The sequence below is a fragment of the Dendropsophus ebraccatus genome, chromosome 5, assembly GCF_027789765.1.
Source record: "Dendropsophus ebraccatus isolate aDenEbr1 chromosome 5, aDenEbr1.pat, whole genome shotgun sequence".
Taxonomy (NCBI): Eukaryota; Metazoa; Chordata; class Amphibia; order Anura; family Hylidae; genus Dendropsophus; species Dendropsophus ebraccatus.
Window position 1 is genome coordinate 89,875,599 of NC_091458.1, and position 15,827 is coordinate 89,891,425.

The 15,827-nt window shown below is 41.1% G+C and overlaps 1 protein-coding gene across 9 annotated transcripts in view; it reads left to right on the forward strand.

Moving 5' to 3' along the window:
- Nucleotides 1–15,827, forward strand: part of MBNL2 (muscleblind like splicing regulator 2) — a 139,102-nt gene that overhangs the window by 96,636 nt on the left and 26,639 nt on the right. For 5 of the 9 annotated variants that reach the window (XM_069970683.1, XM_069970681.1, XM_069970685.1 and 2 more), the window contains exons 3-7: nucleotides 692–856; nucleotides 2,241–2,441; nucleotides 4,375–4,638; nucleotides 14,452–14,505; nucleotides 15,136–15,289. In XM_069970683.1, coding sequence (XP_069826784.1) covers nucleotides 692–856; nucleotides 2,241–2,441; nucleotides 4,375–4,638; nucleotides 14,452–14,505; nucleotides 15,136–15,289 — 838 coding nt within the window. The remainder of the gene's footprint in view (nucleotides 1–691; nucleotides 857–2,240; nucleotides 2,442–4,374; nucleotides 4,639–14,451; nucleotides 14,506–15,135; nucleotides 15,290–15,827) is intronic. The other 4 variants (XM_069970687.1, XM_069970686.1, XM_069970688.1 and 1 more) reach the window with 1 other exon arrangement.

A 15,827-nucleotide genomic window follows, 5' to 3' on the forward strand; every position in this document is an offset into this window, starting at 1 on the left:
AACCTCAAAACTACGGGCGAATATTTGCTGCTTGCACTACGGCCGTACATATATGTAGTGTGAACATAGCCCAATACTGTATAAGACTGCTGGAGTGCATATACAGTACAGTAGTAGTAAAGCCAGTGCACCACCATCTCCCATCCTATATAGTACTCTATAATATAGATTACTGGAGTGCATATGCAGTACAGAAGTAGTACAGTCAGTGCACCACCAACTCCCATCCTGTACAGTGCTGCTGGGGTGGGGGGGCTCTATATAGTAAAGGATGAGTGAGGAGTTGGTGATTACTGTACTATAATTACTGGTTTTGTTGTATGTTTCTTGTGTATAATGTACTGTACAGTACAGTGCTGTTCTGTAATGTACTGTACAGTATAGTGTTGTTCTGTAATGTACTGTACAGTATAGTGCTGTTCTGTACTGTACTGTAGTGATTATACTCAGCACTTATCAGTGTAATATATGGGTACTGTAGGTAATTATTGGTGGGTGCTGGAACCAATTAAACACATTTACATTATTTCCTATGGGAAGACACTGCTTGGTTCTCAAACTGCCTTCCTGAACCAATTAAGTTCAAGAACCAAGGTACCACTGTACTGACCAAAATACTGTGTGGGAGTATAGCCTAATAATGTATCAACCTTGAAAACATGACTAAATCTGATAATGCTATATTTTTTAGGGACGTTGCTCAAGGGAGAACTGCAAATATCTTCATCCGCCAACACACCTGAAAACTCAGCTAGAAATTAATGGCAGGAACAATCTCATCCAGCAGAAAACCGCTGCAGCCATGCTTGCCCAGCAAATGCAGTTCATGTTCCCGGGTACACAGCTGCAGCCAATGGTGAGTACACTTCCTCCATGTATGCTTACCTGTATGTTAACATGTGCCCAGCTTTGTTTTCTTCAGGGTTAAACCATGATGACTGTCCTTGCTTAGAGAGATTACCAGTATTCTGACATGAAGCATGTACAGAGTGGTCACCAGAATTACTGCCTTAGCTCACAGTATTACTTATAGATGACAGTTTTCTATCTCAGTGGATCTGAACTAGAAATTCTTGGGAAAATATCCTTCCTTTTACAACTTTTCACCAGTATTTGGATTATAGAAAAGGTTCTGTGTTTGGGATTAGAACATAAAAGACAGGTAAAACTATGAAGTAGAGCATAATAAAATGTATGTTGATTAAAAATTGCTGGCTCTTACGTGGAGACAGAGCAGTTCTTTATCATTTGTACAGGTTACAGCACTGTATGGGACTTCTGAATTACTATGGCTTTGGATAGACAGGAACAAGGCAGAATTAGTAAGAGTATCCTTGTTCTATTTTCCGCTTGTATCTTAAGTCCTGGACAAGATGCCAGTCTAGATGTGGTTCACGCTCACATTTTGATTCCCTCCAAGCTGATGAAAAAATACACCATAGCCAGAATTAGAGCATTTTGCTGAAGCAGGCATAAATGCAAGTTGAGAAGCAATGCAATGCTATTTTGTGATTTTTTTTTTTTTGTAACATTATCTTTTTATAGTGGTACTGTAGATGAATGAAGCATTGTAAAATCAGAACTTTTTTCTTAAAAGGATTTTCCCATTAATAGAGCTGTTCTGCAGTACCAGGGGCAGCTGCAAGTAGGTGCTCATTCTGCTGGTCAGTGAGGTCTCCAGGGTGGAACCTCAACTGATCACACATTGACAAGGTATATTGCCAGAAACAGCCAAAATATCCATCATGGAAGGCTTTATTTTGATGCAATATCAGTATGCAGTTGATCTTTTGAAAAAACATCCAGGACTACGGGTTTTCTCTGATAGTTATATAACATCTTTGGCCGCCAGCATTTGTATCAGTGTGCTATACATCTAAATCTTAGCAAACATAAAGTATAGTAAAAGTAAATGGATTTCACATCATATAGATGGGGTTGTGTTGTAGCCAATTATACTGCTTTAGATATTATATTAGATATATTTAGATATTATATTATTCATATATATGAGATGCAAAATTCAGTGAAGGAAAAACAGATTAGAGCCTCCAGTCATAAGGTAAGGGTTGCTCAGCAAACGTGTCTTGCATACTTGACCACCTGCACGTATCACAGAGTGGAGTGTTGTTGTTTTTTTTTTTTTATTTCTTTTTAGTGCTGGATCTTACTCATGTTTTCATTCATAATTCACTAAATATCTCTTTTTCTGATGTGCTTACTAATGTATTTTTCTCCAGCCCACATTTCCTGTAGGTCCAACATTAGGAACTAATACAGCTATTAGTTTTGCTCCGTATCTTACTCCGGTGACACCAGGTGTTGGATTAGTCCCAACTGAAATACTGCCCTCTACACCTGTCATTGTTCCCGGAAGTCCACCTGTATCAGTCGGCGGTTCTACTGCTACTCAGAAACTTCTCAGGACAGATAAATTGGAGGTACAGTTTACATCATAACCCTCATGAGTACATCAGGTTTTGCACAATTTAGTTAAAGAAGCACTCCGGGACTTTTGTTATATAGTACAGCGTAGGTTATTAAAGAATAGGGGTTAGATGTTCTTGTGTATGCGTCTTTTAGCAGATGTGACATGCATGGGTTTTCAGCCATCTTGATTCTTATTTCACCACTGATATGGCTTCCTAATTTTCCCCAAATTTCCCATTTTGCCTCTGTCTTTGTAGAAAGGATGGGGTCTTATCACTGCCCTTGCTCTGAATTATATTTAAGGGCAGTAACTAATAGATCAAAATCTGTCCCCTAACAGCCCTCCGGCTGTAGCAAAACTACCATTTCTTTTGTGCCTGGACAACCAAAGCTTGTTGCAACAGCTGGAGGGCCACAGGTTTGACACCACTGCCTTATGCTATAGATTACTATACTGTATAAGATACATTTTCAGTCTGTTTCCTTTTCTCCCTGTTACTGTGTCTTTCACATAAAGGAGAATAGTGTCAATCTCAATTACATAGGATCTAGTTCAGAACACACAGCAAAGGCAGCTGTGTGATTAGGTGAGGTGTGTAACTCTGCAGCTAATCGCCTGCTGCTATATATCCTGGTCCCATAGTGGTAGACGCAGCAATCTATAAATAAAGAGGCAGCTGATGGGGAATTATATAATCCTGTAGTTCACATTAGGTCAGCTGAGACAGAAGAGACCACTTCCTATGTCACATAAACCCATGGAATTTTCTAGTGGTCTGACTCCTGGTACATTACCTAGTAACAGTAATAAAATGTTTGAATGCAGCTGAGCTGGAATAAAGAAGATGTTACTGTAGTAATAGATGAGGGGAAGTGTTTCTTCTTGTTGATATTTGTTGATAAGTCACTCTTGCTTCCATAGATATCCCCCCTAAAACAGATGAGTGCAGGTCTAGATAAAAACTGTTTTTGGTGTAGTAAAGTCATGCTTGCCTTCTAGCAATTTCAAGCTGGTATCTTAGTGAAAGCCAATTTAATGTTTTGGTTACATTTGAGGTAAAGAAAACTGATTGTAATTAGCTGAATACACATCAGCAGCAATTAAAAATGGATGCCAATAGCCAGCCCAATTTGTTCACAATGAACCTGTGGACTTAAGTGGGCTGAATGTAGACTAATAGTGACCATGTTCCATCCATTTCCCAAACGTATACCGTTTTTTGCCAGACTGAAATGTAGTCTACCACTGTTTTAAGCCCCACACAGAAACAATATGGGGGACATTTACTATTGTTGCGCCCCTGGCATATTCCAGGGAGAAGGAGCAGATTTGCCCCTTCTGCCTGGCATACACCTGCCATATCCTCTGCTCTCCCATTGGGCAGGCAAGGGGGACATGGCAAGGCGGGGGAAGAGGTATGACCTGCCACGCCTGATTTACCATGATTTATGCCTGCTTGCATACATAAATCATGGCAGAAATCTACACCTGCTAAGGAGCACGTGTAGATTTCTGTGCCCACCATACAGCAGACACAGGTTGAGCTGGATTCACTATGAGGCGTGCGCCTCTTAGTGAATCTTGCGGGGCAGTTCGGGACTGGGCTTTATTTACTTGTACACCAGTCTTCATAAATGTTCCCCCACATGTTCAAGAAGTGGAAATGTAGTCACTATTAGACTATGTTTGGCCCACTAGTCCACTAGCAGTGCTTCAAGCTATATGTTGGCATCCCTTTTTGACAGGTTTCTGATGTATATTAAGGGATGTGACCAAAAACTGAAATGTTTAAATTGCTTTCCTCATCTTTTTATGTACCATAAAATTGTTATGTGTCCAGCTGATGTCTAAATAGATTTTAGTGTTGCACTAGCATTGCATGCATTATTGCCACAATATATTGTGCAGACTATAACTGATGTGTCCTTGTATGTCCTATATAGGTATGCAGGGAGTTTCAGAGAGGAAACTGTGCACGGGGAGAGACTGATTGTCGCTTTGCGCACCCAGCAGACAGCACGATGATTGATACAAATGATAACACTGTAACCGTTTGTATGGATTACATTAAGGGTCGCTGCATGAGGGAGAAATGCAAATATTTTCACCCTCCTGCACATTTGCAGGCCAAAATCAAAGCTGCACAACATCAAGCCAACCAGGCTGCAGTAGCTGCACAAGCGGCTGCTGCAGCTGCAACCATAATGGTAAGTGTAAGTAAAGTACTGCCCAACTTCAGTATGGTTATGTATAAAGCAAGCCAGATAAGATTATCTGTAGGTTTTGGTATCATACATGCTAATAACTATTATTGTAAGGTGAGATATAGAACATTGTGTTGCCTCACTAGTACTGCACATTGCTCAGCAGAAAAGGTACCGTAATCTGATTGCAGCTCTTACTGATTCATACAACAAACGTCACCAACTTTTACTTTTTTTTTATATCCAACTAGCTTTGATTTTTCATAGTGCAGACTTCATAGTGCCCCCTGAAATCTAAGGCTGTGTTCACACATGAATTCACATTGTATTTTCATTGCGTTACTGTATCATTTAACTGTAGTGATTGATCATTTCATTACAGTACTGCATCACTTCATTGCAGTAAGTAATGCGACGAAGCTCCAAGTAGTGCGAACGTATCCTCATGCAAGTAACAGTGTCAATTTCTTTTGATTATAATTGAACTGATGAACTGTAACATCACTTAGCTAAACTGATCATAGAATCATGAATAGCCAATGTGTTAAAATAATCAATGGAAAACGGATCCTGACGGATGGCATTCAGTGCCATGACATGTTAAACGGACATCAAAACAGTGTGGACCTAACCCTAGGCTTTGTTCTCGCTTTCTTCGCGGTGGCTGAAGAAGTTGGATGCAGCCCAGAGGAGTCCGGAAAAACATTGAGACAGCCATCTATAGTTTTGGTAAAAAATTTTCAGATGTTTACAACTTAAAATGAGGCTCAATAATAGCAAAGAAAGCCTCAGTTCTCACTATTCAGCAAATGTACCAAAACAGATTCTGAGCAAATTATATTCTAAGGCCATGTTCACACAACGTAAGTTTTGTGTTAATTTATAGAAAACTTGCATGCACTGCAGTCAGAGGGAATCCCAGCCGGGGATAGTATACACTCTGGCCGGGATCCCTAGCTGCTGCACGGAAAACTGACATGTCAGTTTTGTGCAGCCACTATTCACTGAATAGCAGCTGCACAAGCCTGATAGGTCACACATTGAAGAGTGCATGTATACAGGGAGTAAAGAGGAATAGCAGATGCCTGAACAAATGATGGGCAGTGAGGTTCCTCATTTTAGTCTGTGGGTGTTCAAACAAAATATAAAAAGTAAAAGAACATATTTCGAAATGAAAGATAAACCTTCCCCTTTCACAGTAATAGGCCCCTTCACACATCAGGAAAATCTTTGCGCAAGAGCCCCCCTCAATCACTCTTCTGGCCAGGGGCAGCATTATGCGGAGTAGGCCCTGTCAATCACTCTTCTGGCCAGAGGCAGCATTATGCGGAGTAGGCCCTGTCAATCACTCTTCTGGCCAGAGGCAGCATTATGCGAAGTAGGCCCTGTCAATCACTCTTCTGGCCAGAGGCAGCATTATGCGAAGTAGGCCCTGTCAATCACTCTTCTGGCCAGAGGCAGCATTATGCGAAGTAGGCCCTGTCAATCACTCTTCTGGCCAGAGGCAGCATTATGCGAAGTAGGCCCTGTCAATCACTCTTCTGGCCAGAGGCAGCATTATGCGGTGTAGGCCATGTCAATCACTCTTCTGGCCAGAGGCAGCATTATGCGGAGTAGGCCCTGTCAATCACTCTTCTGGCCAGAGGCAGCATTATGCGGAGTAGGCCCTGTCAATCACTCTTCTGGCCAGAGACAGCATTATGCGGTGTAGGCCCTGTCAATCACTCTTCTGGCCAGAGGCAGCATTATGCGGTGTAGGCCCTGTCAATCACTCTTCTGGCCAGAGGCAGCATTATGCGGAGTAGGCCCTGTCAATCACTCTTCTGGCCAGAGGCAGCATTGTGCCTCCTGCCACAAGCATCTGCTAAATGCCCCCAGTAATGTGGCGCACAAATGACGTCACTCGTGCACTTGCAAAGCCAGAAGGGGAGCACAGCTGCAGCAGGTTAGTATATGTGGATTTTCTTCTCTTGATGGCTTCCTGAAGTCTCCTAAAAGGCTTCCTGATCAGTGTTTACTGACTGTAAAAATGGCCATGGACATGTGCATGGAGCCTAATGATCTTTTTATGTAGCACCAACATAATACTGCATTATGTACATAAGCTAAAAGTACCATGAGAAGACCACGATTAACTGCAATATATCCAAACATTTCATAATTTATGTTACACAGACTGCAGGAGGCAGATCACTAAAATTAAACGAAACTGTGCTGGAACGATATTATTAGAATATGGCAATTCATCTGAGCTATGTGTCCAGTGAAAAAACAAACAATATACATGGGTAGTATGTTCTATATGTGCTGGAATAGATACCCACAGGACTTTGCACATTACACCCATGATCCCTGCTTGATTCCTTTACATTTCATTACATCATGTAATGTGGCCTACAATGATATAATAGATTTCATCCACCTTTGTCCTTATCGCATCCTTTCCTCCAGGCATGTAATCAGGTCTCTTGTTTATGAATGCATGGCATAAGCTGGTGTTTCCATATATAATTGTAAGAATAATCTTTACCTTGTTATTTCACAAGGATGGTTATTCTAGGCTCCCACCCTTTCATTAACAGTTATACACTTCAATTGATCCATTGTACTTTGTATTCTGTTATCCATTTTCTTGGAAAAGAAAAGACTACTGTTCGTATTAGTGGTGGTAGACAATGGCTAAGATTACATTATATAAGTATGACTTGTCATATTGACACCCAAGCATGAATAATAGCAGCATTCTACCCCAACAGCTACTACTGTATGCAAGTAATCATCAGAATGCTGTCACTCATATTCACCACACACATTGTAATGGGAAGATGACTGCGGCCATTGTGATCTCACTTGGAAGTAGCACACTAGAGATGAGCGAACCTCGAGCATGCTTGAATCCATCCGAACCCGGACGTTCGGCATTTGATTAGCGGTGGCAGCTGAAGTTGGATAAAGCCCTAAGGCTATGTAGAAGACATGGATATAGTCATTGGCTGTATCCATGTTTCCCAGACAACCCTAGAGCTTTATCTAAGTTAAGCAGCCCCAGCTAATCAAATGCCGAATGTTCGGGTTCGGATGGACTCAAGCATGCTCGAGGTTCGCTCATCTCTAGTGTGCTACTTCCAAGTGAGATCACAATGGCCGCAGTCAACTTCTGAAAAAGAAAAAGTATTCTTATTTTTAAACATATAAATGTCATGCAAAGTTTGCCATGTTTTCTTAACTACTCTGCCAAGTGTGTGCCATGCCCGTTACAGTCCCATTACCACATTTAGGGTAGCTTCACACGTACTGCAACGTACGTACATATCCGCAGTAGATTTGACTAAATGAATGAACACAGCATCAAATCTGCACCATCAAATGTGCTGCGGATTTTTCAGCGTGAAAAATGATATTGGAATCTAGACCAGCTCTGAGCTGGTGTAGGTTTCCTTGGTGCACAAACTAGTGTGGATGGAATTTATGTAGAAGTAGTGCAGTAAATCAGCAAAGTGTTGGCAATGCGGGGACATTTTTAAGCCCAGGCACAGGTGCCTTAACTATCCAGCCCATGTGCCGGGCTCTCACAGCTGATGAATAGGAGGCAATCTGCCTGGAGCATTCCTAATTAAAGAGGGTTGGGAGGAGGGACAGAGAGGTTGTGCCAGCCTAATGCATACACAATGTAAGCCAAGGCCAAAGGGCATGGGGCTGCAAGTTTAAAAGTTGTTTTTTATGACAATAACTGCATCACCTGCCGAACGGACCCCAGGACAGATCTTGGATTAAAAGCAGCTATCCGAAGGTACAAGTGGTTTGTGGGGGGTCATATTGTGGGTACAGAGTCGCTTTAAGTATTAATCATGGCCTATTGCAAATCGGCAACAACGACTGCAATTAATACTTAAAGTGACACTGTCATCCCCTTTTTGCAATCTGACTTCTCTACACAGATGTAAAGGGTAAATTTAGCAGTTTTAATATCTTATTTTATATCATATGTCATGGTGCTTGTTCAAGTAAAAAGTGATGTTTTATCAACTGCCGATTGTGCTAAGTGGGCGGGGATTCACAGCAACAGCGCCACTTACCCCCGCCCACAGCACCACAGTTGGCCCCGCCCCTCCACGACGTCATTGTTACATAGGCCCTGCCCCCTGAACGCCCATTGATATGGGCCGACCTAGAGGGGATGGGGCCTAGACCTTTAGGCCAGCCTGTTCCAATGGTTGACAAGGGGACAGGGCAGATGTGCCTATGACGTCATGGAGGGGCAGGGCCAGTGGTGGCACTGTTGCTGTGAAGCCCCGCCCACTAAGCACAATCTGCAGTTGATAAAAGATGACTTTTTATTTAAACAAGCACTATGATGTATGATATAAAATAAGGTATGAAAACTGCTAAATTTACCTTTTACACCTGTGTAGAGAAGTCAGAATGCAAAAAGGGGGTGACAGTGTCACTTTAACTTCCGTTGTGTGAACATAGCCTTAGGGTGCGTTCACATGTTCAGGATCCGCAGCAGATTTGATGGTGCAGATTGTACACTGAATGCTTTGTGGGAGATCAGAGTTATGTGGGGGCTCAGTGTGTGGAAGTGACCCCAGAACAGCACGAATATATATATGATGACCCTCCATTATCATACCACCACCCCTTCATCCTACTCCTCCATCATCATACTACTACCTCCTTCATCCTCCTGCACCTCTATCATCATACTACTACCCATTCATCACTCTGCCCCTCCATCATAATACTTCCCCCTTTTTATCATACTACTACCCCCCTTCATCCTTCTGCCCCTTCATCATATTACTATCCATCCATCCTCCTCCTACCCTATCATACTACTACCCCCTTCATCCTCCTGCCCCTCCATCATATTACTACCTCTCCATCATCCTCCTTTCCCCTTCATCTTCCTGCCCTTCCATTATCATAGTAGTACCCCTCTCATCCTTTTGCCCCTCATCACCAGTACCTCCCTTATCATTCTCCAGCCCCTCCATGTATATTTAAAACAAAAAAGCTATACTTACCCCACCTGTATGGTTCCTCTAGCCCTCCAGCGTCTCCTCTCCCTGAGCTGTATGAGTGACATCACTCATGCCGACGGGGCAGGGCTTGCCGTGGCGGGGGACGGAGCTTCCCGGGACATACCCGGAACATGGTTTTGCCGGGGCTGTCTCCACAGAATCGTGACAGTCCCGGCAAAACTACGAGGGGGGGGGGGGGGGAGGTCCAGCTGTGACAGAAGGCAGAGCAGAAGCTTGCAAGTAAGGAGAAGGCAGAAAGCGGCTCCCCCTATCACTGTGGTGCTGTTGCAATCCACCTCTCCTGGTCCACCGGACTGAAGCAGTCCATCAGCTCTCCCACTCCTCTTCGGCAGGGCCTGTGCGGCACTGAAGTGATGTCTGCACGTCATTCGTGCATGTGTGGGGATGAGGTAGGGGCTGGAGCCAGGGAGCAGGGTTGCTGAAGATCTGACATCTGCGGCAGCGTCCGACAGCTGCAGGACGTTCAGTGGGGGTGGGGCCCACTGGAGGATCCTCCGGTGGCCCAGTCCGACTCTGTGTATATATATATCTCAACCAGTGTATGAATAGAGATGTAGTAATTTTGGGCCAGAATTGTTTCTCAGCTAATACATCTAAAGCCCAGTTTTGTAGTCCGTTCCTTGCTTGCATGTGGACAATAAATAGGTTATCAATATCCATATACAAGAGCATAAAGAAGAAGATCCCTATATCATTACAAATATGATAATGCTGAGTTAACTGTCCGTAAATCCTTAATGGTGCATAAAGCATTAAGCTTGCCTTTCACAGTACACTGTAATCCTGCACCAAGAAGAGCTCACCCCGGTGGGATAATGTATCTTTAGTGAATGCAATTCTTCCGTAGGTGTACAGCATTCAATGTAATAATCTTGTTTTTGCGCACATCTATTTTATTTCTTTCCTACACTTGAAAGGGATTTGATCCATAAAGTACACCACATGTCCTCATAGCAGTGAAGGAGTAAAGCTGTTCTGCTGATGCGGTTGCCAGTTTCTGAGTCATGCTAAAGAAAACATTTCTTTTCTGGATAACATGGAACATTTAAGTCCACAAGAATTTAAAAAAAATATAGCAAGTGAGCTCCAAATTCTAAAAAGGAACATGTCTTGGTGTCAGCCAGGAAGATTATTGGAAATAGTTTTTGGGCACATTTAGTCAAAGCAAGGCTCTGTTTGTGTGTCAAACCTACATTTTGTTATTTAGCGTGTAATTTTGGAAAACTTTTGACATGCCATGAAGTCATGTCAAAATTATTCCTCAGTGGTGGTCAGGGTCCTGATGTGGCATGGCCAATCGATTCACTCTGGTGTTTGCGGGTGAACCAGGGGTCACTTGTTAATGTAACTCACTAAGTGTTTCATAGAGTTACATTGAGAAAGCTACTTCCAGTCCACACAGCAAACACCATGTGACTCAGCGATACAGTGGGACCAGAAGCGGGGCAGCTGTTTACCCTCACCAGGCTTATGTCACTTTATTACTATACAGCAGACTCTTCCTCACTATGGGAGCCTATGAGGTTAGTGCATGTAATGGAAACAAAGCTTCACATTTTTTGCTATAAACCCTGAAATCATTAAAGCTGGTGATGTAATAGATGTAGAGGTGTAACTATTCTGTTACCTTTTCTGCTGAGCAGATGGAGTGTGAGCGTTGTAATGATGTATGTATCTATATATACATATATGTTATGCTAATAGCTTTAGAATAGACTAGGACACCTTATTCATGAGGCTACATGTTATGTATCTGTAATAGTCAGATGTTCCAGTACAGCATAATTTAGGTTATTTTCTGTTTTTGTTTATTCCTCTCAAACATTTGTATAAGATAGCCTTCAGGGTATGAGAAGATCACCTAGTGTACTGCCATTTATTGTGCAAAATTAAATCTAAGATCCAGTCTAACAGTGTTGCCATGTTATCTATTGTCTTTCTATGTAACAGTGAGTTCTGAAGCTCATCTTCGTTATTGTTTGTGAAGAACTTGAATGTAGATGCCATAGCAACAGTGACGCCTGCAGACAGTATGACTCTCCATCCTAATAGGGGTGGGGGGGCCATAACTGCACATCTGCTGAATAGCCTATGCGTTTATCTGTGTTGTCTTTCTAATCTAATACAATTAATTGTAACATTTACAGAGCACACGATATATTTTCTTTAAACATACATTTTGCATTTGTGACACACGGTGCTATATATTGTAAGGTTTGGTAGCTTCACATTAAAGGGGATGAGCGCTTTATGTTTATTCTAACAAATGTGTCAAGGAGATGATTGCATGCAGTTTACCGATAGAAGGGCACATTCACACTACAGAATCAGCGCCGATCCCGTAGTTTGAACGGGCCCTAACAGTAGATCACACTGCACAACTCTCATAACCAGAAAAAGGCGCAACATGACGCTGTATAAGAACACTGTATATGCGCTAGTTTCCTTAGTGTAGTGATTTCAATGGAGGATGCTGATGGTCAGAAAGGAAGATATCAATAGTGATCTTGTAATGACTAATATTGACACATTTGTTAACATAAATCTAAAGCTGTTGACCCCTTTAGTAGGGCAATGTTTGCTCAGTTAGATGTCGACAGCGGGCATTGATCTATCCATGAAATCTGCAGTTGATGTAACATTATAATGACTGACTTCTACCGTTCCTGAGAGGAATGTACTAGTTTTAGCCCTATATCTATCACATGATCAGGCAATTTCAGTACATTTTTTTGTGTTTTGTTATGAGCAAAACTACTGTGGCATGCCTCACTGTTGCTATAATATTTCTGTCTCCTAACAAGCAGTGTTTAGTTGCTACTTATAAAAGTCTCTGGGCTACAGATTTAAATGTGTTATTCAGGATTAGAAAAAAAAAAGGCTGATTTCTTCCAAAAAGAGCACCACACCTGGGTTGTTTCTGGTAGTGCAGCTCAGCTCCACTGATGTGAATAGGATGAGCTGCAATACCACACCCAACGTGCAGATAGGGTGGTGCTAGTTATAAAAGACAGCAGCCATGTTTTTCTATACTGGACTACATGTTAAATGGGGATTCCAAGGGGTCATTTTTTATTCCACTCTACTCTATTAATACATTATTTTATCTCCAAGATACCCTCTACTTGCGTATTAGGCCAAGCCGATAAAGGCCTGTTATGGACATTTTTATGGACATTGTCCAGATGTCTTTTTCTTAAATTTGATGCACTTTTGAACCAATTTTAGTGTATGCGATATTCTTACAACTTTATAGTTATGAGCTAGTTGAGGCAGTTATTACTCCCTGCTGACTAACTAATGGTAACCTATAAGGCTATAGGTTAACCTATCGGAGTGTAGCTATTCACTCTACTAATCTGCTTTTACTGTTCCCCCTTCACTGTCTGTTTACCACGACCACGTGCAGTTATCACATGGAAAATAAACATGAAAATAGGGGCATACTCAGCTAGCCTCGGTCACCCACTGCAGCTCCGTAGCTCATGTTCTTCTCCTTCCGATCCCCCGATATTCTCTTTTTATTATGCTTTCGATATGGGTGCTCAGTTCAGGGCCTGCGGAGTTCTGTCTGAGCTAAAATGTCAGGTCCTGCACTGAGCGTTCATCTCGGAAGCAGAGAGAAGGCAGAAGATTTGGAGACTGGAAGGAGAACAGAAGCAGCAGGGGACTGGGGCTAGGCAAGTATGCCATATTCTGCAACAGTATAGTATATTTTTATAAAACTTTGGAATATTCTTTAAAGGGAAATCTGCACCAAAATCCACACAGTTTGGTGCAGATTTTTCTTTCCAATTTTCTTGCTGATGCTTGGTCCTGCAGTGGAATTATCCACAGGCAATATGACTTATGTGAGCTTAACCTAATGCAGACAATTTAATGTAAAGTATTTTACTTTTTGCACCGTAACTATTATACTAAGATTGTGCTTGTATCTGATGTTTTGTTGTTTTTTTTTTTGTTTTGTTATTTTTGTGCCATGGTGCTCAATTGCACCATCCGGCTGTCCAATATGCAGGCCTAACATTATGATCCCTTTTTTTTTCTTAATTTACAATACAGTACAATGGGATATTATCAATCTTACTGTTAATGTGCAGCCTGAAGACTTTGATAAGTGAGCCATTAAGGTAGCTGGTTTCTGTATCTGATCACATACATGTGTGAGATCATATATATATATTAGCTGTTATTATCTTTGAATTAGACAATGGTTAAACCCATCTTGCAATACAAGAACTTAAAATGATCACAGAAGTAATCTATTATTTCATTTGCTTTAAAGTTACTAGGCATCAATATACTTTTAAGAGTAGTAAAATACAATGACAATGTTTTGTTCAGGTGGCAGCACATAAAAAAGCAACTAACTTCTTGTCTGCCATGGTGGAAGCTACTTAATCTTGCTATGAATTGAACTTTAATTTGCAAATGCTTAATGGAGTCTGAAAGATGCTATATTAATTTGATTTACCTGAAACATCTGTATTTTACTCTCTTATCTGCTTTAACTAAGGTACAGTAGATGCATTTTGCTTTAGTACTAATGCGAGGTGTAATATTCATTTCTTTAAAGAAACATTTTTGTTGTTGTGCATGCCTAGTGTTTTATATGTTGTATATTGCATTCAGAATATTTTTTTCCTTCTCACCTATCCACAATGCAATGCCGTTCCCATGATGCACCTCTGCTTGCTGTTTACCTGTATGTTAATTCGCTTGAATCCCATTGGCCCACTGCCATCATGTGCTCGCTGCCTGTTATTAAAAGACGCAGTCGACTGCCAAAGCAATGAAGCGACCTCTCGAAGCAACTGTAGATCTGGTACTTTGACCTTTCACCTTTTGCTTTGCATGTAGCTTTTTTCAATGAAGCAACTAATATTTTTTATTGCTTTTTAACATCATCTGAGACAACCGATGCATATAGCTAATGTATGGAAATGATCAAAGTCGTAATTAGCCATCTTCATTCTTTTTCATACGTTACAAATAAAGATTGCTGTTACACTGCTGACATGGCTTCATTTTGAAGTACTTGTATACAAGATTAAGCTGAACCTATGTTCTCTGTCATTTATTACAATAGTGGAGAAGTTTGGCAAATTTACAAATTTATATGAAATAAAGTATAGTATATTTATCTGTATCTAAAATCATACGTAGAATCTGATCTGCACAGATGCTATAATGCTCATGTAAAAAAGTAATTTCTGTAGTCTGGTGACTACAGGCTTAATGTTATAGTAACCATGCTTTTGCTACCAATAACCTAATCTCACTCATTCTGCATTGCCTCAGTTTGGGTTAAGGTGCATGGCAAGGCATCTTTATTTTAGTTAAATTTTTCTTTATTCCAAATTTTATCACAATACGTAATTTGTTGTTTATGTGTGTTGCCAAGTTTGCATAGATATTCTGACCTCTACAAGTGTCATTTATTCTTTCTTAACAGGCTTTTCCACCTGGCGTCCTTCACCCTTTACCAAAGAGACCAGCTCTAGAGAAAAGCAATGGTGCCAGTGCACTTTTTAACCCTAGTGTCTTGCACTACCAACAGGCCCTTGCAAGTGCACAGTTGCAGCAGCCTGCAACATTTTTTCCAGCAGGTATGTATCATTGTCTTTGTAGTATTTAAATTACAATATGTTTTACTCTCTTGACAAATGTGTATAATAAGCAAATATCTATCTTTAGAAGTTTGAAAAGGCACCCCTATATAATGTAGTCATCCTATATAATGTAGTATATCCATCCTATAGGAATTTTGCATAGTCCATCCCGTAGTCATTATAATGCAGTCTGTCATCTCACTTAGGAAAATCGCTGAGACATGAGGCTCTTATGTATTAGGCCTTAATGTTGTTACTACTTTCTAGTGACTGGAAAATGCTCCTGTCCCAACTGTTTGTAGATAACAGCTGACTTTGAAAGTCCTTCAACATAGTCTCCTGCTCTATATATTGCCTGTCTATCTATCTATCTATCTATCTATCTATCTATCTATCTATCTATCTATGTCTGTTATATTTTACGTACAAACAAATGACTGCTTTTACCTATGAGAATTTGCAATATACTGTTAGATATAACCCACCAGGCCAAGCAAGTTACAGGAATCTAACAATTAGACTGGCCTTTCCAGTA